The sequence below is a fragment of the Orbicella faveolata genome, unplaced genomic scaffold (genome assembly GCF_042242905.1).
Source record: "Orbicella faveolata isolate gen_17 unplaced genomic scaffold, um_ofav_v1 contig_4, whole genome shotgun sequence".
NCBI classification, from domain to species: Eukaryota; Metazoa; Cnidaria; class Anthozoa; order Scleractinia; family Merulinidae; genus Orbicella; species Orbicella faveolata.
Genome location: NW_028301569.1, coordinates 11123065 through 11150000, shown reverse-complemented (window position 1 = coordinate 11150000; position 26936 = coordinate 11123065). Strand labels below are relative to the sequence as shown.

Here is a 26936-nt window from a genome sequence, read left to right as displayed (position 1 = left end):
TTCCATTTCGTTGGGCCAGTTTCACACCTCGTGTGAATTTTTTTGTTAATTCAACAATAGAAGTCCCTAGTTTTGGCTTTGACTAAGTGAATTTCTGTCAAGTCGTCTAGTTGGAAAAGAGGGTTGTTCTCGATGTATGGTTCGCTTTCTGGTGGTAATGTGTTTTTCGCTTTTGTGGCTAGATGCTTCGGTATCGCACTTACAACTTGATAAAATTGGAGAAAGTTTGTTTTGCAAGCGAATTTGTTTTTAAATTCTTGATAAGACATAAACCGGCCATTGTTGTTCAACAGGTCTTGTATAAAAAGAATGTTGTTGTTAAGCCATTCACTAATGAAAATGGGCTTCCCTCCAACGAGGATTTCTTTGTTATTGAATACGATCATATCCTGTCCTCTGTCATGGTTAGACAAGGTTTTCAATTCATTAAAAAAATTTAAAATGTCTTTATAGAATGATGGCAAACAGTCAATATATTTTGTGTCGTAGTTACATCTTAAAAGAAAGCTCAGACCGCCGTATTTTCCTAGATAATGGTCTGGAACAGTTTTCCAGTTTTTTCTTCCCGGTGCGAGAAGTCTCGGAATCCAAGCTAACCTCAGTGCCTTTATCATAGTTTCTACATCAATCATACGTATACCCCCTTTATCTCGATCTTGATAGAGCCCTTCTCTTTTTATTTTGTCTTTTTGTTTTTCCATAGAAATCTAAACAGTTTTGTTTTGATTATTGGTATTGTTTCTTGAGGTACATTGAGATTTGATGCTGAGTAAACGAGTTGTGATAGTGCCAGAGATTTTATGATTAGTACTCTCCCAAATAGTGTAAGGTCACGTGCCCTCCATAGGTCCAGATTTGTTTGCAATTTTTGTAACTTGTGGTTGAAATTATTTTGGTTATTTGCCTTTTCGTCGTACGAAACATGGATTCCTAAGATTTTAACCGGGTTATGTAACCATTTCAGTTGTAATGGATTGCCCTTATTATTTTTCAATTTTCCCAACCAGAGCGCTTTTGTTTTCTTCCGGTTTAATTTAAGGCTCGCTAGCGTACCAAAGTTATCGATTATTTCTAAGGCCTTTTCGACAGAGGCCAGGTCAGCACACAAAAGATTTGTATCATCTGCATACTGGCTCAATTTCAGTTCTTTTCCTAATATTTCAATTCCTTTGACGTGTAGGTCTTGTCGGATTTTATTGGCCATTATTTCTGCTGAAAGAATAAACAAATACGGGGATAGTGGGCACCCCTGACGGACTCCTCTAGACGGTCGAAACCAGTTTGTCAAAAAACTATTGTTTAATGCTGCACTCTCTATGTTGGTGTAAAAGGTGCTAACCCATTTTTGAATACTCGTACCGAAATTGAAGACATCCAGTGTTCTCATTATAAAGGGCTATTCAAGTGAGTCAAAGGCTTTTCTGAAGTCTAGAGACACTAGAATGCCTGGCATTTGCTTATGTATCATCCTTTACTCGTCAAGTGTTTACAATATGACAATACCACTTCTAACATACAATAAGAGCGGAAAGTACTTTAATTAAGATATAGGGAAGTTTCCAAAATTAAAAATAGGGAGCTAAGATTAGCATATGTTCAGTCCGGGGGGGAGGGGGGGGGGTTACTCTTAGAAATATTGGATGAGGATGTGGGGCCCGCTTCCCAAAACCCTTACCGCACTGTTATGACCAAAATCTGCGAGCGTCTGCCTGAGAGGCTAATAGGGACCTTACGGAAAACACGATGGCAACGGCAACGAGAACGTCACCAAACAAAAGGTTTGATGAGCAAAACAATGGCTGTGCTCTTGCATTATAATTCTTGGTACATTTCTTTGCCGTCCTCTGTAAAACAGCAACGTGAAATGACCAATTTCTGCGTTGTCTGGAGAACGTGAACCACAACGGCTCATTTTTCATACTTCATTTGGAAATGAATGCATTTGTAGCATATTTAGCAGGGGCAAGTTTTAATACCGACGGACGCACTGGATAGATAATAAATGAGAAATTCCAAAGTAAAATAGAAACACATTTTTCACTAGGCGTCGTCCTCGCCGTCGTATATGCGTACGGTCCTTAATGACTGAGCTACGGAAAATCATCTTATAACAACAGTAATTTTCCTGAATTCCGTTCAGAAATTGCTGACTTCCTCCAGAGTTAGTCCTCTTTCTCCGTTCGGAACGGAGGTAATTTCCTTACCATTTGCTGAACTTTCCAGTTTTCAGTCTAGCATCAGCCGAAAACAATTGTCGGAAATCGAGTATTAAATGGTAAGATGATTATGACCCCTATGACTTCCTGATCACTGCTGTGACGTGGACTCTGGAATCGGGTTTAAAGTGAGGAGGACAAATACTAAGAAGGAAGTTTCCAAACTTGTTCCCGCCCCAACCCCATTGGGGTTTCTTGACTTCAATGTAACCTGTAAAGCGATTTCACAACGATCCATACTTTCTGGACTTAACTTTATTAGTTTTTTTTTTCTTACTTGACTTAACATAGCACATTACAAAGGATTATACGAGACTCGAAGCACATTCATAAAGAAAACAGCACTTTCTTTTATTATTTGGTCAGTGCAAAAACTAATGATATCATGCAAACGGTCTATGAAAATATACTATGTTGAGAAGTTGATGCTTATGACATCGAGGCTACAAACTTCAAGATTTTTTCTCTGAGGAAAAACAAACAGTCGTATCTCTACGTTTTCTTAGTTCCTTCAAGTTCTTTTTAGATAAGAACTTGTCCTTGAAACTACACACAGACTTATAAAGCTTTTTCACGGTGAAGGTTCTTTTCTTTTCTAGTGTTTCAAAATTAAGAGCGACTATTCATTAGTACAATCTTAATTAGAAGTAAGGAAGCCAAAACAATATATAATATATTAAACATTACGAGCATTTGAGAACGCGAAAGAAATTTAGAAAGGTCGAGCCGAAGGCGAGTGTTTTTGACATTTCTTCAGTGTTCGTAAATAACAAGAATGCTTATTAGATCTCTTTACAGTATGTTAATTCTCTTCTTTATATGATTTTTACCATGTATAACTTAACAACTTGAACCTAAAATAGCACCATTGGTTTTCTCCCTAATATTACTTGTTTTAAGCCAATCGGAGAGCAAGTAGCACTCAAACTGTATTACTATGCAGAATAAAGCACACATTCTATGAGAAAATACAGATGTTGTTGACTTTGCCTATTTATTCTAAATTTACGTTTGTAACGTAAGTTGTATATTTTAAAGGAAAAGTGATTTCTGATTGCACTAACGTGTTTTTTAAAATCACTATCTCGACAGCTCAAAGCTTCTAGCTATTCAGCTCTCCTTAAATATACAAAAAATAATTTAATTCGCAGTGGAAAATACGCTTGCTTGCTTACTGTTACGCTCTCTTGGTCAATAATCTAAATTTATGATTCTAAGTTATATTATTTCTAGTGATAATTTATTTTTAACTAGAGGCATTTTAAGTATAAATTAGCTTTATTAAGTATAATAAGCATAATTATCAAAAGCAACCATTGCATTTCCCGCCTAAAGCCAATTTTAGGCCATTGCGCACGCGTATCAAGCGATTCTAGTTTCCATTCTCCACTCTAACAAACGCTTCCTCGTCACTCGACTCAGTCTCCTCGTCATCGTCCTCTCCGTCAGCTCCAGGGTACGTCTGATCTTCCGTGGCGTAAATACTCTGTCCCTTGTGCATAGCATCCTCCACTCGGAGCCGCGAGAACACAGTGTTGTAGGTTCGGCAATAGATTGCCCGGCTGGACGACAAGTCTTCACTAACGAACTGCGGTAGCTCCTAACGAATTGATAAAGGTCATTAAAATGTTACTGTGCATCGCTAATTTTAATCCCCTTTCTGAGGTATGACTGAGCCTGCGAAAGGGGTGTTGCTAAGCAATAAGATGTCGACATAGATGGCTCAATCGCCCCTAGTCTCACTCATCTTCGTTCCTAAATGGGTCTTAAGGTATAAAGAGTAAGTTTGCGCATAACGGAGTAACCGGCAGTGAAAGATACTACTTGCTGAATTACCTAAGTAGGGACAAAGCTTTTAAGGGAAAAAAAATCAACAAGCAACTTAGATATTGCGTGACACAAGGACTTACCGCTGCGAGCGTGAGCAGAGTCTGCACTTGGTACTGGTGTAACGCCATGCTCATTCTGTCTGATAGCCAATCACATATCTTCGTTATTATGGACGTGTACCAGTCCTGCAGCGACAAAGCACAACAGTTTCTTAAGAAACCAATACCTTTGCTGTGAGAGTAGTGTCTGGATTAAGAATACAACAGATACGGCCCAACCAAATAACAAAGGCCTTAAGAAACATAACCCAACGGTAATTTCAAGACCGTACCTTTATCAGCTGTTTCTTCATTTTCTCATCATTGAGGTGAGCTCTGAATCTTTCCAAGTTTAGTTTGACGAATTTCAAGTACGATTCTTCAAGCTCAGTTCCAGGATTCTGTGAAAAAAAAAAATTCAAAACATAGCGAGTGAAAATTTACTCAATCGGACACCCAACGCAATGTCTTCCACATAAAATTCCCAATGCAAGTTAGTCGCTAGCTGAACAAGGGACTGCAAAGTGAGGCCACTCAAATGGATCAACAAAAAGAATGCGAGACACAACAAAACGTCACAAACTACTTTACACAATTAAACTGTTCACAGCCTTTCTAGTTTTCCTATACACGCCTATGAAAAAGCGAGGGAAGCGAGCGCGAAAGCAATAGGGGGTTTCCGCGCGTTCAACGATCGATTAAAAATACAAGAAAACAGAGGGCTGTGAACGGTCTATACACAATTCTTCAAGGGCCTTAGATCTTAAAAGAGCAAACAAAGTGGTATTCAATTCCGAGAAGTAGAAATACTGTAAGTAAGTAAGTAAGTAAGTAAGTAAGTAAGTAAGTAAGTAAGTAAGTAAGTAAGTAAGTAAGTAAGTAAGTAAGTAAGTAAGTAAGTAAGTAAGTAAGTAAGTAAGTAAGTAAGTAAGTAAGTAAGTAAGTAAGTAAGTAAGTAAGTAAGTAAGTAAGTAAGTAAGTAAGTAAGTAAGTAAGTAAGTAAGTAAGTAAGTAAGTAAGTAAGTAAGTAAGTAAGTAAGTAAGTAAGTAAGTAAGTAAGTAAGTAAGAAAGAAAGAAAGAAAGAGACTTTATTTTATGAGGGTGACACGTAACAGTAACTAACATTACTGATGAACTTGTGGCCCTCTGAAAAATACAAAAATACAAATAATAAGAACTGGAGAGTGGGATTGAAAAGAAATAAAGGGGCTTACAAGAGCTTTAACTGTAAGCACATACCCTGAGAGAAAACATCGGCGCTAGAATGAATCCTTGGTCATAACGAGCCACCTTAGCCAATAGCGAGTCCAACACTGTGTTGAGCTGCAAGATAAAAGATAGGTCCGCAAAGCGCACTCGAAACAACTGACAAGAATAAGGATAGTAACACTAAATTCTCAGAACTATATAGGAATATATAGGAATTATATGGTAATTATAAGGAGAATTGATAACTTTAATCTAGGATTGACTTTAAACAAACCTTAGTGATGAACGATGAAAACATCTCTTGGATAACATCTTTAAGGAAGATGTTGACATCTGAGTGGTAGCGGTACTGGAAAACAGAGAATTAAAGTTAACAATTTAAACATATTTTTGCAAGGTCTGTACTCTTTTGCCATGGCAAAGAGTCAATATAACGAGAGTACAAGAAACTTTATATGACATTTTAAAACGTTTGCCTAAATGGGTTTAGTTATCTTAATATTGCCTTTCACATCAATAATTAGACATGTTTAAACGACCTACGCGGACGATGCAACAGGGGAAAAAATGACCAATTATTCCTAATTTGTCGTTCCTTCAAAATCCCCCTCAGTCGTAACTACCCTTACTTGTTTCTGGTTTATTATTATTTTTTGATGCTCTAAAATAGAAAACTATTATTCTAAGACTTCATGAATTTGAAAGCAGTTTGGTAGATCGGAACAAAATAAATCAATTTATTTAAGTGTCGAAGTGTTACAGTCACAAAGTCCCTTTAAAAGCTGGTAGTTGGACAAGCCTTTGAATTGTTCTTTGGCATAAATTATTTTCTAGCGTTTATAGCAAAATAACAAGTTACACTGGAACTAGTGTACTGGATTGTTTTATTTACCTGGGAATTATCGGACTCCTCCCTGGCACAAAGAAACCTGGACTGTGTAAATCAAGAAAGAAAATGTGTAAAGCACAGTTGATTGGCCTTGTACGCATGCGTTTTCTTATCTCGTCACGCATTCTCGCACAGTTCCCCAATCACGTTAGGAAGAAAAGATTACATGACAAAACGAAAAGAACGCGCGAAGCTGAAAAGATCAATTGCACGTAAATGACGATGGTGTGAAACGCATATTGCATAAACAGAAAAGAAATTAAAAACAAACTACAGAATGCCGCATAACCCAAGATGGCGTCATCTTTCACCACTTACCTGTTTCTTGGCCTGAATGACGACATTTATCATGACGCAGACAGTCCTGGGTACGACTAGTTCCAGGCTAAAACGAGTTTGTTTTAGCCAACTTTCAAACGAGGCTTTTGTTCTAAAAGAAACGGAAAACAATGGGCGTTAAGTTATAGGAACTCATACAAAAGGGCATCATTACGTGAAACGGCTGGCAATAAAGACACTGCCGAAGCCTGAAAGAAAGCTGGCAGTTATCGTGATAGAGCGATTTTCAATTGAGTTTCGTAAAACCAAAACCAAAGTTATCATTCCAGCCAATCACAAAGGACACAGGCCGTCCAATGAACCAATCAAAACTCGAAGTAAACACCTGTAATTGACGCAGAGCGCGGGAAAACGCATGCGAGCGTGGTTTTGGTTTTACTTGTGATTGAGTGAAGAATTGTAACCCAGTAGAGCGGTTTTCAATTGAGCGTCGTAAAACCAAAACCAAACCAATTACTTACCAATTAGACTATTCAGCCAACCTCAAACTGCAGTAAAACCACAACTAAAACCAAAGTAATTGTCTAATTACTTTCGACACTCAAATAAAAACCGCTCTAATTTCGTGAAGTAACGTAAAACCAACACAACAGCGAATTACTTTCGACACCCAAGTGAAAACCGCTCCAAAACATTAAAAAGTACAATTACTACTGTATACTATAGTCAGATAATTAGCCTAGGGCATACTACAAGCAGGGAGAACTGGATTGGACTGAACTAGACACGAGTAGAATTTGACGTTTGACGATGCCCGAGGGAGAACTGGTTTGTTGATGTTAGAGCATACCTTTTGACACAGGACTGAACCATGTCTGAAGCCATTAACTTGAGTCTCTTCATGAGATGTGATGCTAAAATCTCATCAGGCCAGTTTAGTTCAGCTATGAACTGCTGTAACACCGTCAGTTTCCAGAAAAGGTCTTCTGACGCACGACACCCCTCCCTGTAATCGAGAAAATGGTATAGACTCACGGTCAGGAAATACAGTGTAGAATTATGGGTAATGATACGGTGACGTATCCAGATGAGAAGGCGTTGAGGTGGATTGGCCATGTCAAACGCCAAGAAGCCTTCATCACCAAGACAGCCGTACACTGGACGCCAGAGGGAAAGCGAAGGAGGGGCCGCCCGCAGATAACGTGGTGGAGGACGGTGAAGAAGGAAATGAAGAAGATGGGAAAGATTTGGAGCGGCATTCAAGTCATAGCAAAGGACCAGCAGATGAGGAAGGATTACATTGCTGCCCTACACGCCATCAAGGCGTAATGGGTGAGTGATTACTGGGTAAAACAGAGACGTAAAACTGTGACATTACACGCAACAATTTAAACGTGATTCCACATCTCCAACATTGCGCGCAACGGCGGGCACAAGCGTCAGTCGTTCACTGCGCTCTAGCAATCCAATCTCTTGCCAAAACATGAAGATTTGTTTCTGTTCACAGCTGTTTTTCTCTGAGAGCAAAAAAGCTAAATAGCTGCACTTTATTCGGCTAAGTGGGTGCTAGATCTGACTACCTTCGGCATTGTGATGAGGCAATCGCTAACATCAGAACCTGCTTGTAACGTCACCAAAGTTGAAACAATATTACAGCACGTGGCCAAATCGAGTGGAATTGTTGTGCACAACATGTTTCCCGGCCTAAATCGCCATTTAAACCTTTGCTATCCTTCTCAATTCCTTAATCACTCACACAATGACCGCCCCTCCCCCCTCCACCCTTTAGTAGCTATATTTTTACCTCAACCAGAGAGAAATCAATCAACACTTACCTCACGGGACTCCAGTTCTCTTTTTGAAATCCCTTGTGAAGTGACTGTGCAATCGAGGATTCCATCAGATCAATGTATCGAATAACAAGAGGAGCGAATACGTCTCGTAAGTGAGCGTGAAACTTCCCGCGATTGAGGTTGACTAAAACAGAGCAAACAACATTATTATAGTTATAATAATCGTACTTAATCTCGAAGCATCTTCGTTATCTCAAAGAAAGAAAAGTCAAATTGTTTATTTGTATGATTTAAGCGAAAGGCAATAGCAAAATCAATAAAACACCTTACAGAGCGTTTTTCAATGGTGTTTCGAAATAAATCAGGCAATTACTTTGGTTTTGGTTTTGGTTTTACTACTGTTTGAGATTGGATGAGTAGCCTAATAGGTAGGTAATTGGTTTGCTTTTGGTTTTACGACACTCAACTCAGTGAAATCCGCTCTGCACTACGAGTGTTAATACTCTACTTTCAGACACTTAAGTTAACGTGTCTTAAGCATTTAAACGCATTTTAAAACCAAGAAAACTTGATGTAGTTAAACTGCAGCTACTCTGATTAGTTCTAACTCAAACACTCTACCAGTGCTTTTAGTCACGTGACAAACTGACTTTTACTTCACTTTTAGGTGTGTGTCTCGAAAACTTTTTCCTACATAACATTCGTCAAGTGTATCGTTTTCAATTCCTGTAATCTCTTGTTGATCCTTCTTATTTTCAGTTTTACCATGTTTTTAGTCCTACCTTTCTAACTATCTTTTAAGGATCCTTCGAATTAAAGGTGATTATGTGAATTGCAAATAACTTAAAGGACTGAGCTCACTCACAGCATTTTGATTTAATTTGGGCCGCATAAAAAATTACGTTCAATTTGAAGCAAACCTGAAAATAATAGATTACTAAGACAGAAAAACACCAAAGAGATAATAATAAACCATAAAGGAACAAGGATGGTTAACGATGGAGAAGATTGACATGGATTACAAATGACGAACTTGAAAAATTTAGGCTGAACTTTCCAAGATACGCAAACCGTGACGTAGCTCCTTTAAGCTTTCATAACGTACCCTTCTTTAAAAACACTGTCTTTGTTACTTACTGTCATTGGAGAGGTATTCATTTAACAGCTGAAGCAACTGAAAACTTCCCCATGTATCAGGAAGCTGTGCAGCCAGAGTCGCATCCATGTCAACAGTGAACAGAGACCAGAAAATTTCTTGATGTTCAACCATCAGATCGGACACCACGGCCAGTGCCTAGGACAGACACACAAGACACACACCCACAAAGTCAGCTGACACATGTTCCACTTTGGTAATCATACAATATAAGCTACTGAGCAGTACTTTCATACAGCACTATTTGTTATGTTGGACAAGGTGGTTCTAACTTTTAAGTCTGTGGATGAAACCCTAGTGTGTGACCATTCAAATGAAAGCTATTGAGCAGTACTTTTATGTGGTACTGTTTTTATTACGCTGTACATGGTGGTTCAAACGTCTGAGTCTGTGTCGATGTGTGGATGAAACCCTAGTGTGTGACCATTTAAATGAGAGCTATTGAGCATTACTTTAATTTCGTGTGGTAGTGAATATTATGCTGTACAAGAAGGTTATAACTTCAATGAAGTCTGTAAATGAAACTAAACTGAGTGACCAGTAATGCAGTACTGTTTAGTACGCTGCACAAAGTGGATCTAACTTGTAAGTCTGAGGGTGAAACCATTGAATTTGGGTATTCAAATAAGAGAAACTGACCACTACTTTCACCTAGTGCGGTTATATTTCATTTCCTTTATTTTTGGCATTTCTTCTCTTTTGTGTTTGCAATTTCCTTGGAAGAGTTAACTGGATTCATTTTCCCCCTACCTCAGCGTGATGTTCTTCATTCTGATGAAGCAAGTCAATGCATAGCTCTGCAAGATGCATGATGTCATTCAGTTTGGTATCAGGTGAAACATCATCTCCAGAAGACTCTATTGAGCAAAATAAATTTGAGAGGGTTATCATTCCTGTCACACTCGTATGTTGAATTTCTCCTTAAAGTTCATTTACATTTTCAAAGTGACAGGTAATGAGAATTTAAAAAATCATCAGAGAGGTCATAATGTCATGATTTGCCCTTAAATTTTCAACTTGAAAGGAGCTGGAATCTTGGACAGGACTAGAGCTTCAAGTACGACAAACGAACAACATACACAAATTTCATGTTTTTCAAAAACACCTCACTCACTAAGTGACTTAGTAGATTGTGAAAGATGCCATTTTCTCTTTCTCCTCCTGTCCAAAGTTGTTTTGAGAGTGCTATCAAATCAACTGAAATCTTTTAGGATAAAATGACGTTGGTGAGGCTTGACCAAAGGACAATGGGACCAAGTAAGCTTGTAACCCTCAACTTTTAGAACCTTTTAATGCATATTTCAAAAGACTACATTAATACTAATGTTATTAATATTAATAATTAATCACGGTTTGAAATTGGAATCAAATGAACGGCACCCCTTCGTGAAGGTTACAAGCTACAGACCCTCCACATACATGGAATTTTCCTCCTTAAGGGCAAAGTTATTAGTTTCCAAAGAAACTGTTGTGCTGTGTTTACAAGCAGATGAGAAACACTTGGCTATTTATTAACATGAAGTTGATAAGGGTAAATTACACTGGCACTGTAGTTTGTTGGTAAAACTGACGTTTCAAATGTTAGGCCTTGTCAGAGCAGAGACAAAGGGCTAATGTACACAATGTCTTCTTTCCTAATGAGCTGATAAGTTCAACAGGACTAAGAAATCAACTGATAAGGAGCTACATCGCGGTTTCGCATCTTGAAAAATCTAGCCTAAATTTTTTAAGTTTCTTGTTTGTAATATGTGTTAATCTCCTCCATCCCTAAACATCTTTGTTCTTTTATTGTTTATTATTATCTCTTTGGTGTTTTTTTTTTTATCTTAGTGAACTATTATTTTCAGGTTTCCTTCAATGTAAAGGTAATTTTGTACATAACTCAAACACAAAACACTTGGCTATTTACCTGAAGTAAATATTTACCTATGAACCTGAAGTTAATAAGCCAGGATAAATTAATCTGCCACTTAGTTGGTAAAACTGACGTTTTGAGAGTTAGGGCTTGTTAGTGCAAAGAGGCAAAGGGCTAACTCATGAAATGGTTTCTTTCCTATGAGCTGATAAGTGCGACAGGACTAAGAAATTGCCTGTTAACTCAAATCAGCTGCAATTAATTTCAGGATATTTTGAAAATCACCTTCAATCTTTGCAAAAGTTGAGACCCGTGTATAATTGACAAGAGCAGCCTGATGGAGGCAACTTCTCATTTCTTTTCTGAATTCCTCTGGTGGGACTGGTGTGGATATATCTTTCATCATAACCTGAAAATGACAACAAGATAACCAGGCCAGTTAAAAAAATTACAACAATTAAAAATTACTCATCCCTAATAAGACCTCATCATCCAAAGTCTAACACACACAGCACACCACACCTCCAATATTATAGAAGCCTAGTATGTTTCCATAATAAATAATTTTAAATATTTGTACAAAAGCACCTCCAAGCATTGCCACCTACACACAATAGAAATCTCAAGCTCCTAATCTACTTGTTAAATTGAAAGTTGTTTACAGATTCATACTGTTCACAGTGGAAGTCAAAGCTTGCAGCTTGGACCTGCAGCATAATACAACACCATAAGCTTTGTTCTAATCTTTTAAAAACTGAGTTAAGGAATAAGAGAATTCCAACATAGATATACAGTTAAAAAAGTAAAAATTACAAGGCTCACCCTCTCAAATAAAGCGATTGTTGCTTTCAGGGCACCTTCAGGTCTTCCAAAGGGAAACGAATATCTACAAAAAAGTACAGAAATTATATTCATCAGCTTAAGAACATCTAAATAAACCACAAACTGTTTCTCTATTCTTTTAGACCAATATTATTGATGTGAGACCTATCACTGGATTTACAGTTTATCCCCAGTTATTGGTCTACCTGAAGCGAGTGATTTGATAGGCAAGAAGATTCCAGAGTCGTATCTTGATCTCCTCAAACCAGGTTTTCTCATCAACTGTGATGGTTCCTAAGCCATCTGGCCTGTAGTAATTAACAGTGGTATAATGAAAAATGCAATCAATAATGTCTTAAACCAACACTAAGCTGATTGACATTTGGATGATTGATTGTGGGAAGACTGACGGTGTAGTGACTGACACGAGAATGATTGCCAGTGGGGTGACTGACATAAGAATGATTGACAGTGGGGTGACTGACATAAAAATGATTGACAGTGGGGTGATTGACGTACGAATGATTGACATACGAATGATTGACAGTGGGGTGACTGACATACAAATGATTGACAGTGGGGTAGCCGACATAGGAAAGACTCACAGTGGGGTGACTGACATAAGAATGATTGACAGTGGGATGATTGACAGTGGGGTGACTGACATAGGAATGATTGGCAGTGGGATGACTGACAATGGTGTGATTAAAAGCAGGATCATTGACAACTAGGCTATTACAAACTTTCTTCAGAAACTTAGGGAGGGGGGGGGGGGGGTAAAGAATAGAAAATTAGACACAAACCTGTTTCCATGCACATGTGATGCACAAAATGCAAAGCTGTAATGTAGCAAGGTTGGGTCAATCATAACACCGGCCTCCGCCCTGTCTAGCAAGTCACTGAGATAACTTAATTGACGGTGACAGCCACGCACTCCATATCGTGCACAATACTCATCTAAAACAAATACCTGACCTGGAGAAAACCAGCCCTGAAGTAGAAGAAGAAGACAAGTTTTGATTCCATCATTAAAATTGTGCTATCATTTAGCAGTGTACAATCCAGGTTTAATCATCTGCTCACCATTCAGAGGTCTGTAACATAAAAGCATGCATGCCACACAAAGCAATTGCAATTTTTCTTTCTTCACTAGTTTAGCCAAAAACTACTAGTAGTTGCAAAAATTGTGACTGAAGAGGAAGTTTGGTCCCCAAATGCATGTGACCATTTTGGTCGCAATTTCAAGCCCTGTAGACAATTGTTTGACTGAAAAATATTAGCAAAATCATCTGGGAAGATGTAAAAGTGTGGGGAGTCAAACAAGGAATTCCAGATAGTTGTAGTAAAAAAAAAACGGAAATCCGGAAGGGAGGAGGTTAATGATTTTGGAATTCGGAGGACATGGGGGTAGAGCATTTTGGTATTTCCAAAGGCAAAGGTGGGGGAATGTTCATGCTGCCCGTGGTGGGGTATGGATATTTTTCTTGAATCACCCAATTTAAAACAAAAAAGTATAAAATGATGTTCATACCAAACAAGAATACGAGTCATTTAGCCTGTGTGTCAGAGTCAGGTGCTGCAGCTTCTCAAATAGAACATGGTGGTTGAATGTGTTTGGATCAGCTTGAATTAAATCCTCAAGTCCGTGTTTCCTGGCACGGTCATGGTCTAAACATGCAAATAAACAACAAAGACAAAAATAGTTCAGAACTGAGCAGTATTTAAAACAGAAGGCAATGCAATCATAATCTTAACAAAAGAACTGCCTCACCCCTCTGGGCTTGTCAGGGTCTTCCAATGGGGTTTTGACACAGAGTTGCCTATTAATGGTTAGCCACTATACTGAGGGTAACCCTGTGATGGACTAGCATTCCATCCAGGAGTGGGGAGTAGGATTACTCCTAGTATGACTTCATGCTACAAAAACCATGATTTGAAGCTCAGGCAGTAAAAGACACTTATTGCCTGATCCAGATTTCACCTTACATAAAGTAGTTAAGTTACCTACCTTATGGTAGGTCTTTCATCTTTTAAAATGTATTAGGTAACATTCTTGGTAGGAGTAGGAGTAGTCTGGGGAACTCAAACCTTGATCTTTCAAAGAATGTCTGTGGAACAGGGCCATTTACAAGGACAAGGAAGGAATTGGGTCTCAATACAGTTTTCATTACAAATTTAAATCTTCAATTCCAGTCTTAGCGCAAAAGACCGGCAAACAACTGACCTCCTTGGAGTCTTGACAGTGTGTTATTAACATGTGGCTGGACACTGACGGCTGACAGGTTTGGTGCAACAGGCTTGTGTGACTGGCCAGTAGCAGTGTACAGTTTGTTGACCCAGATCTGTCTCTCGAGTTCCTCTTCTGTTGCAAACAACACTTGATCACCTTCCTTCACAGCTTTGAAGAAAAACCTTCCACCTTTGTGTTCTTCATCTACAGATTAAAATAAATCACATATTGGCTCAAATTGATATCAAAGAATGCAGTTTGGTGAAGCATCACTTAAATTACTAACAAACTGTTTTGTGCAATTCATTCAAGCCTAAAGATCAACAACTATGGGCAGGTTTGATAAGTGCTACCAGTTACTGACGACAGCAGTTTCGAGCATGCTAAAACATAGGCATGGCTGAATTTGAATAGTGTCTTTAACAGAGAGGAAAGAGGCTGCAGTTCATAGGCAATGCTGATCTATTTTGCCAGAATTTCTTCATTTTCTTTATTCCCCTTTCCTCCTTTTCACCATTGTTTCACTCAGACAGCTGCCTGTTGGGTTTCAAAGGTGGCTCCTAGCTGAAGAAAAAGTGTCTTTAACTAACCATGCCTAGTGGAGGTTGTCCATAGAAATGGTCCTTGACACCTGACCTCATCACAGGCTTACTTTATCCTCTTTGTTCCATATTAGAAATCATGCAGTGACCACTAAGCATTAACATCCTTAATTACTGATTTGTTATGTTAGTGACCTACCACTGACAGCCTCACAGTAATCCACAGTATAACCATCCAGCTGCATCATTTCTGTGGGCTCGGCCTGCTTCTCACGGTAACTGCACATGGCAAACGTATAATTACTCACCTACAGCAAGTGAGTAAAGTACAATTTGTTATAACAAAATCCTGTATCCAAGCACACTGACTGGTTGTCAGGCTATTGCTTTAGTTAATAACGGATTTCAGGATGTGAATGAAACACTACATGTACAATGCAGAGTTGTAACTTTTGGGTGGAGAATCAGAAAATACATTCAAGAGTGAATTGCAGGTCCTGCCTAAGAACATAACACAAAGAGAATCACCCAGTTTCCATGGTCAAATGCACCAAGCAATAGGCTGCTGTACTTAGGGAGACCAGTGTCATATTGCTTATTATGTAAAAACACTTGTCTCATTAACTGAACTGCCAGAGGTGGAAATATGGGAATTTATGTTCTCATGAAGCCATGGCATTACACACCTGCACAAGTGCAAAGAAGCGTGTTTTCCACTTTTTCCACACACTCTTCCCTTGAACATAAATCAATCTAAGAATGAAATTAAAAAACTGGCTCAAAAAGAGGTGGAGGGTTGCTACATGTAATCATGCTAATTGTCATTCCAAATTACATGTTTAACAAAATGAAATCAGTGTCTCATGTGTCTGTCCTGTTATTGACAATGAATTTTGTCATAACATTATCAAATAGTCTGCAGACCCACACAGCTCAGAACTGAAAGGGTAACAAGTATCCTGAAAAAAAGAGGAAATGAAGAGACATATCATAAAGATGTAGAGACAATTCAATAAGGAAAGGTCTAATGTCAACCCACTAACCCACATTTCTTTAGGTTCACAGGTTTATCCATCTTGACGGCAATTTTTAATTTAACTTTATCACCAGTCCAGCCTTTGGGTGTCACAACATCATACAGCTCAGGCAGCTCTGATCCTCCGGGTATCGGTTTTATTATCACCTATGGACGAAGGATAATTGGACAAACAAAACAAACATGCACCATCCTTTTACTGCATATTCTAATAACCTGAGAATGCTTAAGTGACCCTTGACATTGTTAGAAAGAGCTCATCCTGACTTCCATGGCATGAAACAAATAGTAGTATTGTTACTTCCCCTGGATGGGATGCAAAATAGCCCTTGGCTAGTGTTCTATCAGATTCCACCAACTGCTGTCATTACCCATTTACAACAAGATCAAAAGTTTGAATGGGTGGAGTAAAGAGCTGCCGCATAATGAGATAAACTTGCATAGAAATGTGACTTCTACTGTTTTTACAGCTATTTTTCTTCAGACATGTGCTTTTAGCTCCACAAAATTTTAGACGACTTTTACAAACTCAGAGCCATGTTTCAGAGAAAGAAAATCTTCAGAATACACTACAGCACACACTGGCTATCTGTTGTCAACTTCTCTCTGATGAAACCACAAAATAAGATTATCTGATATCAACAACATAATAAAAAAAATTATAATTATATAATTATCTTAACTGACCACTCCCCCATTTTCAGGACCAATGGAGGCAAAGGATGAAACAAATACAATGTAAATGAACATAACATGGTTAAAAATCCCAACTGGCAAGAGACAGACCAGGTGGCTATTTACAAGTGTGACTGAGGAGTTGAACTCAGGACTGCCGAGAACAACACCAGCTGGTGGTCAGGGCGGGACTTGATTTCACAACCTCCGGATTTCAAGTCCGGCACCCTAAGCACTCTGCCATGTTGCCTCCAGATAATACATCTTTGAGGGGTGTAGTTTATTGACATTACCTTTCCCAGCTCTTTATCGTCAAGTGCCAAGAGTCCTGAATTCTCTGCGTAAAGTTTGACTTTAACAACCGGACGTGGGTGGCAAGTTGTAAAATCACCTTGAGATTCCCAGCTAAGTCAAATCAAAACTCTGAGTTTGTCAACTTTTCAATTAACAAATCATTTAAAGAGGATTGCATAATTCAGATCAGTTGACAGATCACTTGAGGAACACCACTTAATTCAAATTGATTAAAGGATCAGTCAGAGATCATCTGTCACAGATTACAATTCCTGCAAGTAGTCTAATTACATGTGTATATAGTTTTCTCCAAAACCTATGTATATGTAGAGTGCCAATTGAAAACAGATGAGCTATCTATTGACAGACAACAAATGAGTCAGCTGGAACCTTTTCAGCATTCAGGCTTGCCTAGTATATAATCTTTGGAGGAAAAAAAGAGACCAATCAAACAGTCCATGGGATACCAAATCATTGCAAAAGATTAGTCTGTGGCCTTACATGGGAAAATGTATGCTAAAGTTTTAACAGATGGTATCATTTATGGTCTGTTTGTTATCCATTTGATCAAGGCGCAGGTCTTTTCCAGCCATTTTAATACTTACACAGGCTTGCTAGCCTCAGCTTGATCAGTTTGAAATTTATCTCCACCTTCCACCTAACAAAGCAATGAAAAGAACATATACACACATTTCAGTAAGTCTTTACAGGGCAGAAATAATGGCATTATATATGACTCAAGCCTAGTTCTGTCACAAAGTAACTTCTAATATAATGAATTAGTAATCTGCTCATAGACAAGCATATTAGGCCTAAGATGAGTCTGGCATGTCTGTAGGTCTTAAGACTGCACTCATATGTAAATTTATCCATTCCAATTAATTTCAAAGCAGTATTCAAAGCTAAAAATATGCGAAGCCTTGTCCGACACAAGGTGCTCATGGACACGTGTACAAATGTAGTGAGTGGTCTCACCAATGTGTCAAAATGAATGTCAATCCTGCAAATGAGCGGACTGGGCTGCCCAACTTCTACACATTTCTACAAACCCCCTTATGTTAGCAGTTTTTCTAAAGTTGCCCAGATTAAATAAAGACAGCTGCTTAAACGTTACTGCAAATTTGATCTAGATATTAAGTTAGTTTTTTCTACATTGAAGGTTAGAAGCATGTTTAACCTGAAAGATTCCATGCCACAGAGTTTCCGTTCACATAAACATCGTTTACAAATTCACATGTGCTGGCTGTAATGCCTGCTACATTGGTGAGACCACTCACCACATTTGTGTCGGACAAGGCTTCACATGTTTACAGGCACTTGCAGTCATCAGGTACTTGTCTTGACTCATGCTCTGCAGAATCTTTCACAATTCTAGATTCTGCCCCCTCGAGTTTTCAAGTTAAGATAAAAGAGGCACTGTATATCAAGTGGGAAATTCTAACTCTAAACCAACAGCTGACGCACTTAGATTTGTCTCTTTCCGTTTAATTCTTCTTTGTTGACATGTATTTTATTTTATTTATTTTCTTTCTTTTTTTAGTCCTTTGTTCCTAGTATATTCCAATACCGTTAACGTAATTTTATGGCGTAATTCTATAACGTAATCATGTATAGAGTGAAAATTCAAATGTACAACTGTCAAATATTTACAACTGAAGATGACATAGGGATGTCAAAACATGTTTTGTAAAATGAAAAATGTTGTTTCCTTTTTAAAAATTAATTAGAAATTAAATAATAGATTATTTGTTACCTCCATGGTGCAGTAAACAATTTTCATTCTTGGTGGAAGAGACTTCAGTCCCCTTGCTTCTACAACAATGACCTAAAATAAAAAGCAAGGTCACCACATAGTTACAAATTATACTACTTGTAAAAATGAGACCTCGATGATGCCCCACCAATGGTGAGGGTTGTCCAATACACCCAACTAGAGTTGATTTGTGTTTTAAGTTGACGATTCAACCAACCGGATGTCGATTCGAGGACCCTCTTTGATGGAATCGACACGAGTCGTCTCTCTTGCTGTCGATTCGTCATGCCGGAAATCGATTTGCGCGAGACTTAGTAAATATAGCGTATCTGGGCTTTGAGGGTGGGTTGAAAATGTTGTCGATTCGACTCAATTCAATCGAATCGTGACGAATCGTGTCCCTTGCTGTCTATTCGTCATACCGGAAGTCAATTTGCGCGAGACTTAGTAAATATAGCGTATCTGGGCTTTGAGGGTGGGTTGAAAATGTTGTCGATTCGACACGATTCGATCGAATCGTGATGAATCATGTCCCTTGCTGTCGATTCGTCATGCCGGAAATCGATTTGCGCGAGACTTAGTAAATATAGCGTATCTGGGCTTTGAGGGTGGGTTGAAAATGTTGTCGATTCGACTCGATTCAATCGAATCGTGACGAATCGTGTCCCTTGCTGTCTATTCGTCATACCGGAAGTCGATTTGCGCGAGACTTAGTAAATATAGCGTATCTGGGCTTTGAGGGTGGGTTGAAAATGTTGTCGATTCGACACGACTCGATCGAATCGACACGAATCATGTCCCTTGCTGTCGATTCGTCATACTGGAAGTCGATTTAAGCGAGACTTAGTAAATAGAGTGCATCTGGGCTTTGAAGGGTGGGTTGAAAATGTTGTCGATTCGACACGATTCGATCGAATCGTGACGAATCGTGTCCCTTGCTGTCTATTCGTCATACGAGACTTAGAAAATATAGCGCATCTGGGCTTTGAGGGTGGGTTCAAAATGTTGTTGATTCAACACAATTCAATCGATTCGACACGAATCGTATTCCTTGCTGTCGATTCGTCATACCAGAAGTCGATTTGCGCAAGACTTAAAAAATATAGCGCATCTGGGCTTTGAGGGTGGATTGAAAATGTTGTCGATTCGACACGATTCGATCGAATCGACATGAATCGTATCCCTTGCTGTCGATTCGTCATACCGGAAGTCGATTTGCGCGAGACTTAGTAAATATAGCGCATCTGGGCTTTGAGGATGGGTTGAAAATGTTGTCAATTTGACACGACTCAATCAAATCGACACGAATCGTGTCCCTTGCTGTCGATTCGTCATATTGGAAGTCGATTTGCACGAGACTTAGAAAATATAGCGCATCTGGGCTTTGAGGGTGGGTTGAAAATGTTGTCGATTCGACACAATTCAATCAAATCGACACGAATCGTATCCCTTGCTGTCGATTCGTCATACTGGAAGTTGATTTGCGCAAGACTTAAAAAATATAGCGCATCTGGGCTTTGAGGGTGGGTTGAAAATGTTGTCGATTCGACTTGATTCGATCGAATCGACATGAATCGTATCCCTTGCTGTCGATTTGTCATGCCGGAAGTCTATTTGCATGAGACTTAGTAAATATAGCGTTTCTGAGCTTTGAGGGTGGGTTGAAAATGTTGTCGATTCGACACGATTTGATTGAATCGACATGAATCGTATCCCTTGCTGTCGATTCATCATGCCGGAAGTCTATTTGCATGAGACTTAGTAAATATAGCGTTTCTGAGCTTTGAGGGTGGGTTGAAAATGTTGTCGATTCGACACGATTCGATTGAATCGACACAAATCGTATCCCTTGCTGGCGATTCGTCATACTGCGCGAGACTTAGTAAATATAGCGCATCTGAGCTTTGAGGGTGGGTTGAAAATGTTGTCAATTCAACTCGATTCGATCGAATCGTGATGCCTTTCCTTCAAAGAATTCTCTTTAATTGCCTGAGACTTAAACTTGTACCATGAACTAACAGTAAAAAGGATATAATTTCAACATAGTTCAAACCAAGATCAAAATACTGTTGCACTAATGAGTCTCTCCCATGGTAAGCCACTCCAAGAGTGGGAAGATAAGATGGCAATATCGCATTAATGGCTTCAAAACTGGAACAAAACAACACCAAAGAAAGTGCAAAAGCGGCTAGCTTGCGATCTTTAAAATTGCAGCCACAAACGCTGCTAACAGATCCAGATAAAGGAGTAAACGCCTGCACCATACGTGTAAACCGTTAACGTTGGCCATGTGCTAACGAGTTATACAATATATGATATGCCGAGTTCTCATGTTCACACATTATAAGTCGAGATCTCGCGTTATTAACACGAGATCTCACATTTTAAGTCAAGATCTGGCCTTATTTGAGATCTTGTGTTACTAAGTCGAGATCTCGCGTTATAAGTCAAGATCTCACGTTGCTAAGTCGGGATCTCGTGTTGTAAGTCAAGATCTCGCATTACTAAGTCGAGATCTCGTGTTATAAGTCGAGATCTCGCGTTTCTAAGTCGAGATCTCGTGTTGTAAGTCGAGGTCTCGTGTTATAAGTCGAGATCTCGCGTTTCTAAGTTGAGATCTTGTGTTGTAAGTTGAGGTCTCGTGTTATAAGTCGAGATCTCGCGTTTCTAAGTCGAGATCTCGTGTTGTAAGTCGAGATCTCGTGTTACAAGTTGAGATCTCGCGTTACTTAGTCAAGATCTCGTGTTACTGAGACCCAAACGAAATCGACAGTAATATTTTGGTTAGAAAAAAAGATACTCAAATCCAGATGGCCCTTACGGGCCACCGTAGTTTGATGATCCGGACAGTGTTCTAGTAAAGTGCACAAACCAGCGTCAATATTCAGCGGAAAACACCATAACCGCCGTCTTTTTGTAAACATTCATTATGAGCTTTAACTATAATGTAGAAATAAGAAACAGGTTATCAGAAAGGATTGTGAAGTAATAATAAATTAACCAATCGATCCAGTTATAAAAAAGCTTGGGCTCTGTTACCAATCGTTGTTGGGGAACAAAGCCAAAGCTTTTCTAGTGAAGAAAGAACACATCAAATTGAAGAATAACATTTCAATATCACTGGATTAACATTAGGTAATTAACTTAGGTAATTTCTGTATACGCGAACAACGTGAAATTAATGTGCGCCTTCAAGAAGAATCCTGTGAAAAAAGAGAGCGTGTGGTCAAAGTATTCGGCCTTTAAACAAACCGTTGGCCACAGGCGAATCGTGTGGACGGATGGATGGATGGATGAATGAATGAATGAGTGAATTAACTTTACTGAAATGCCAGTATTTTTAACCTAATTACAGGTCCTCAACCCTATTATACCTTCCGCGAGTCGACTTCCGGTGAAATGATTCGACTTTGCAAGGCCGATTCGCGATGAATCGTGCAAATCGACTCAAATCGCAACAATTTCACACTCCCAGTTATTGCCTAGCGCGAGTCGACTTCCGGTGAGACGATTCAACTTTGCAACGCCGAATCAACTTGAATTGCAATAATTTCACACCCCCTGTTATTGCCTACCGCAAGTCGATTTCCGGTGAGACGATTTGACTTTGCAAAAGACGATTCGCGATGAATTGGGTGAATTGACTCGAATCATCAAAAAATTCACACCCCAGTTACTGCCTACTGTGAGTAGACTTCCAGGGAAATGATTCCACTTTGCAGGAAACATTCCCGACCAATTGAGTTGCTTCGTTAAGTGCCTCACTGAATTGACCGAAGTTTTTCGCCACGTTTTTAGAACGACAAATGGGTATTGACTTCCGGTGGTGCGGATCGACTCCCAACCTCGTTCCCAGGGTCCCTCATCTTACCGCCCCCTGGAGCAAGCGAAGAGGGCGGTAAGATGAGAGACCCTGGGAACGAGGTTGATCGACTCCGTTCGAATCGAGTCGAATCATTAAGTACCTCACACGAATCGACTCAAGTCTGTCGTCACGTTTCAAGAACGAGTAATGTTCATGTATCATTATTTCACGGGTCTTGACTTGCAGTGGTGCGGATCGACTCCGCGCGAATCGATTTGAATTGTTAAGTACCTCACACGAATCAACTCAAGTTTGTCGTCACATTTCAAGAACGAGGAACGTTCATGTATCATTATTTCACGGGTCTTGACTTGCGGTGGTGCGGATTGACTCTGTGCGCATCGATTCAAATCGTTAAGTACCTCACATGAATCGACTCAAGTTTGTAGTCACGTTTTAAGAACGAGAAACGTTTATGTATCATTATTTCACGGGTCTTGACTTCCGGTGATGCGGATCGACTCCGTGAAAATCGAGTCGAATCGTCAAGTGGGTAGTTGGGTGTATTGGACATGAATACCAATGGTGGGGTACTACTGATGCAATGTTATAAAACATATTAAAAATGGCAGTGCCACAAGTTGAATGTATGCAAGGCTAACTTTATACATACATGTATATAACCCAGCTGAACTAGAAAAGGTACTCAGACAATAGCTGTCACTATTTTTGCAAATTTATGTCAATCAAGCTAAAAGAGGTGGAGGGTTGGGAATACATGTACATGGTCCTTAATCACAAGCACAGACCTCGTTGGCCTCAGTCCAGCCCTCTGACTCAGTCAATAAATAAGTCAAATTATTACCTCAATGGTGAAATTCAGCATGACATCAGACTTGGACAGTATTGAATCCACATCATCTTGCACCTCAACCATGGAAATTGTGTTCTGGGGTCTAGGGATTAATTGCATGCAATAAGACCAATAGGGTTCCAGCTGGAAAAGTTGATCCTGGACAACTCCCTTATGCAGACACTCACTCCCAGGGTTGGAGGGTGGGTACTCCCTTATTGGGGCTATAGGTCACCATGACATTCTTGAATTGTAAGTACATGCACTTAAAGTTAAAATTAAGGATGTTTTTAGCAGGCCAGAGGGTTACTATGGTAACCTATTGTGTCATGAAAATAACACCAGCCTCTTCACCAATAATTGGGCAGTTTTGTGATACCATGATTTTGGCATCAACTGATAAAGAGTGGTAATAACGACCCATGAAAATCTATGACTTGGAAAGTGCTGGACACCGTTTTGAGCCACCTTAAGTTAACTTCTATGTGTAAGAGTTGAAGAATGTCAGGATAATACAAGAATGGTACTACATACCCTTTGATCCTATTAAATGGTATTGAATACTTTGAGTCAGAGGATCCTTTAGTAACCGGCTGACTTTCCAAATTAGTCATTAGTTGACTGATAGCAGATTGCTGTTCTTCAACAAACAGTGCTTCCATATTTTTGTGTATAAAGCCAGGCAGACGCTGTAGAAAACCAAATTAAAAAAAGAGAACACTTTTAGTCACATCAGAAACAAAAGATCATTTTAACGTCTTTGGTTAAAGTTAAGCCTAATTCACACAAGGGACATAATGACAAAACATAACAAAAGAAGAACCTTACATTGTCGTGTTTACAGTGTGAACATCATGACAGTAATAATGACTTAGATTATAGCAATATAGCAACATAACGAAAAAAAAAACAATCTTTTGCTTAGGTCTTTGTTGTTGAATGTTCACATTATTGGCATAAAGCAATTATGTTGTTATGTCGATATGTCATTATATTGTTTGTGTCATAATGTAACTAGTCTGAACCAGGCCTTATGACAAACTAAAACTAATGATTTTCCATGCAATCAATAATGCTGCTAAAAATAGCAACCTTATCATTTAACTAAGTATCAAATACCTTTCTCTGGTCCACAATTGCTTTATATTTTCCATGCAGTTCTCGACGAATACATGCTGCTTGTTCATCAGCACTGTCAAGCTTTAAAGACAAAAAAAATAAGATTCAAAGTATGACAACCTACTTACTGATCAAAGCAAGAACACAAAGATTAGCCGTGCCTGATTTTGCAACTTAACAGTAAATTTAAAAGTAAAAATTATAAAACCACCTAAGATTTGCCAATTTGTACTACAAGTGCTCCAATTTTCAATTTTTCCCAAAACTCATTAACAGACTTTCAATTAATGAAGTGGTCAACTCAAGGGTTGAGTTCTGATAGGTATACATGTTTTTAAATGGTTTTTCTATGGCTAGTGTCTTTGATATTTAATTAGTCAAGTGTGGAAAACACTTAGGTATCTAGTCGTTAAGCCCCTAACCATTTCATCCCTAACCAGAAGTCATAAAAACTGTCTATTTCTGTTCTTTAAGCGTGAATGAGGGGCTAATCGACTTTTGGTTGGGGGCTAACGAGCCAGGGGATAATCGACTTAGGGGCTAAACAACCGTAACCACATTTGCATGTAAGTTCAGTCAAAAATGTCTGTAATGAGATTTTTTCTTCAAAGCAGCTTTTGACAATTGCAATTAACTTAATATTAACGTCTTTGCCTTGTTCTCAAACACTTCCTGGGATCAATTGCCTTATTTTGCATATATTTGTCTACTGGAAACCACAAGTAAACACATAAAATCCAAAATGAAGAATCAAAATATTTTATATATATTTAAAAATATAAATCGATAAATTAAAATCCTAGCCTGCAGTTGTGTAAACACAGTAATTTAGCAGTTAATAAGCAATAAGATATAATCATTTCAAAAAGCTTAATTTTGATTTATATTAAAAAGCGTGCGTGATCTTCTTGTTTCTTAGTAATGAAACGAAATCACACGAAATCTTCAACACGGTTAAAAACCCACATCAAAAACCCTTGAGAACACAGTACAACATTTAATTAGAGCACAATATCGATGTCATACCTGACAAGCATTGAACAATATTTGGTGTTCGTATTTTTTCACTCCTAAGATGGTCTGGAACATTTCATAGAGCTGCTCTTTCGATAAAATCAGTTCCGAAGCAGCAGATGCTGCAATTCTGGGACCCTTTTTCGGATCGTCCTCTCCACGAAAAATAGCATCATTTTTCGCCATCCACGAACTCAACACTGTTTCCTTACTGATCCCGTCGATTTCAGGCAGACTTCGAACGCGCTTCTCGATCATTGCCTTGAAAACCTCACGAAAATCATTGGACGAACAACCTCCACTAATGACCATCTTTTGTACTCTTTCACTGCAAATGAATATATCAAAATAGGCCCGGACTGCGTTGTAGAACGCCTCGTCGGAAGCAATTTTGGTGTCACCTTTGAGGAAATCCTCGAATCTCTGCTTAATTTTTACCAGATCTTGCTTGCTCACTCTCGCGTGCCTTCGAGCCATGTCCGTTGGTTGTCGAGCATTAAATGGATATGCAATGCACCTCAGAACGAAAATATACAACTGTAGCCTCTCTCTTCTTTCGTCATCTTCTTGCTGTTCTAACACTGTGGCTTCTGACAGAACGGAAGGGGTCGGGCTCGGAGTATGCAATGACGGACTGACACTTGGTGAAGAAGTGGGAGCTGTGGAGTTTGCTGATAATTGCTCCCCTCGCTGATAAATGCTAAGAAGCTCCTGTGTGTGCTCGTCTCCATCGATGATATCTTCACCATCCTCTTCGTCGGAGGACGAGGCAATCATTGTGCTAGTGAAGGTTCAAACCTCCGCAGTCCTCTCGATATGAACGTGTTTTGAACACGTCTGCTGCAGTAACAAGTAAACATCGGGCGACTAATGAATGGTCAAATGACTGCTCTTTTCACTCTCATAGGAGCAACCGCTGGACCGGTACTTCCGCAGTACCGTTAGGTTGCAGAAGAGTCCCGCGGAACAGGAGCCCATCTCAGCCCATCCCGTCATGGGCTCCTGTTTCGCGGCGAGGGTTATGAGAGGGCCGCTTATCAGGGGACTCTGAAAGTCATATTGCTCATATTACGTTCATTCGTCCAGTCGGTCTATTTTATCTCGGAGACGTTTCGGGAAAACCCTCTTCATCAGTCGTAAATGAAGCGTTAAACAAACGTGGACGTCTGTTTTTACAGAAAGGTATCTAAAAATACCACATATAACCACTTTTTGTTATTTTAAACGAATGCTATTCTATTCAAAGTGCTACACAGCAAAAACTTGTTTTTATTTTATCTCAGTTAAGTAAGGTTATTGGAAGGAGACGCCTTTTAGTTGAGGGACGCTTACTGAAAAAAACGGCACTAATCGGGGAGCGCGGACGCTAATTCCAATCATTGCGGCTTCCTGAATAACATGCGAGTGGTCTAAACAGTCACGTGATAAATCCAAAACAAAGGGATATAAGAGGACAGTTTAGAACAAACAAGAAACTAGTCATCTTCCGTTACGACGAACGTTTTTCTTGGTCCCCATCGAAAACTC

At 39.1% G+C, this 26936-nt stretch overlaps 1 protein-coding gene across 1 annotated transcript; it reads right to left on the bottom strand.

Moving 5' to 3' along the window:
• Positions 1–2452: 2452 nt before the first annotated feature.
• Positions 2453–26304, bottom strand: LOC110059491 (calcium-dependent secretion activator 1-like). The gene is made up of 27 exons (XM_089275944.1): positions 25422–26304; positions 24396–24476; positions 23811–23965; positions 23289–23379; positions 18619–18690; positions 17471–17523; positions 16865–16976; positions 15904–16043; positions 15547–15613; positions 15060–15168; positions 14313–14522; positions 13620–13756; positions 12892–13079; positions 12295–12396; positions 12089–12152; positions 11552–11675; positions 10162–10268; positions 9393–9549; positions 8298–8439; positions 7313–7468; positions 6502–6613; positions 6187–6228; positions 5569–5643; positions 5325–5408; positions 4378–4485; positions 4127–4231; positions 2453–3816 (listed from the first exon to the last, which is right to left on the bottom strand). The coding sequence occupies exons 1-27, from the start codon at positions 26184–26186 to the stop codon at positions 3589–3591; spliced, it is 3786 nt and encodes a 1261-aa protein (XP_089132070.1). The 5' UTR covers positions 26187–26304; the 3' UTR covers positions 2453–3588.
• Between the last annotated feature and the right edge of the window lie 632 nt (positions 26305–26936).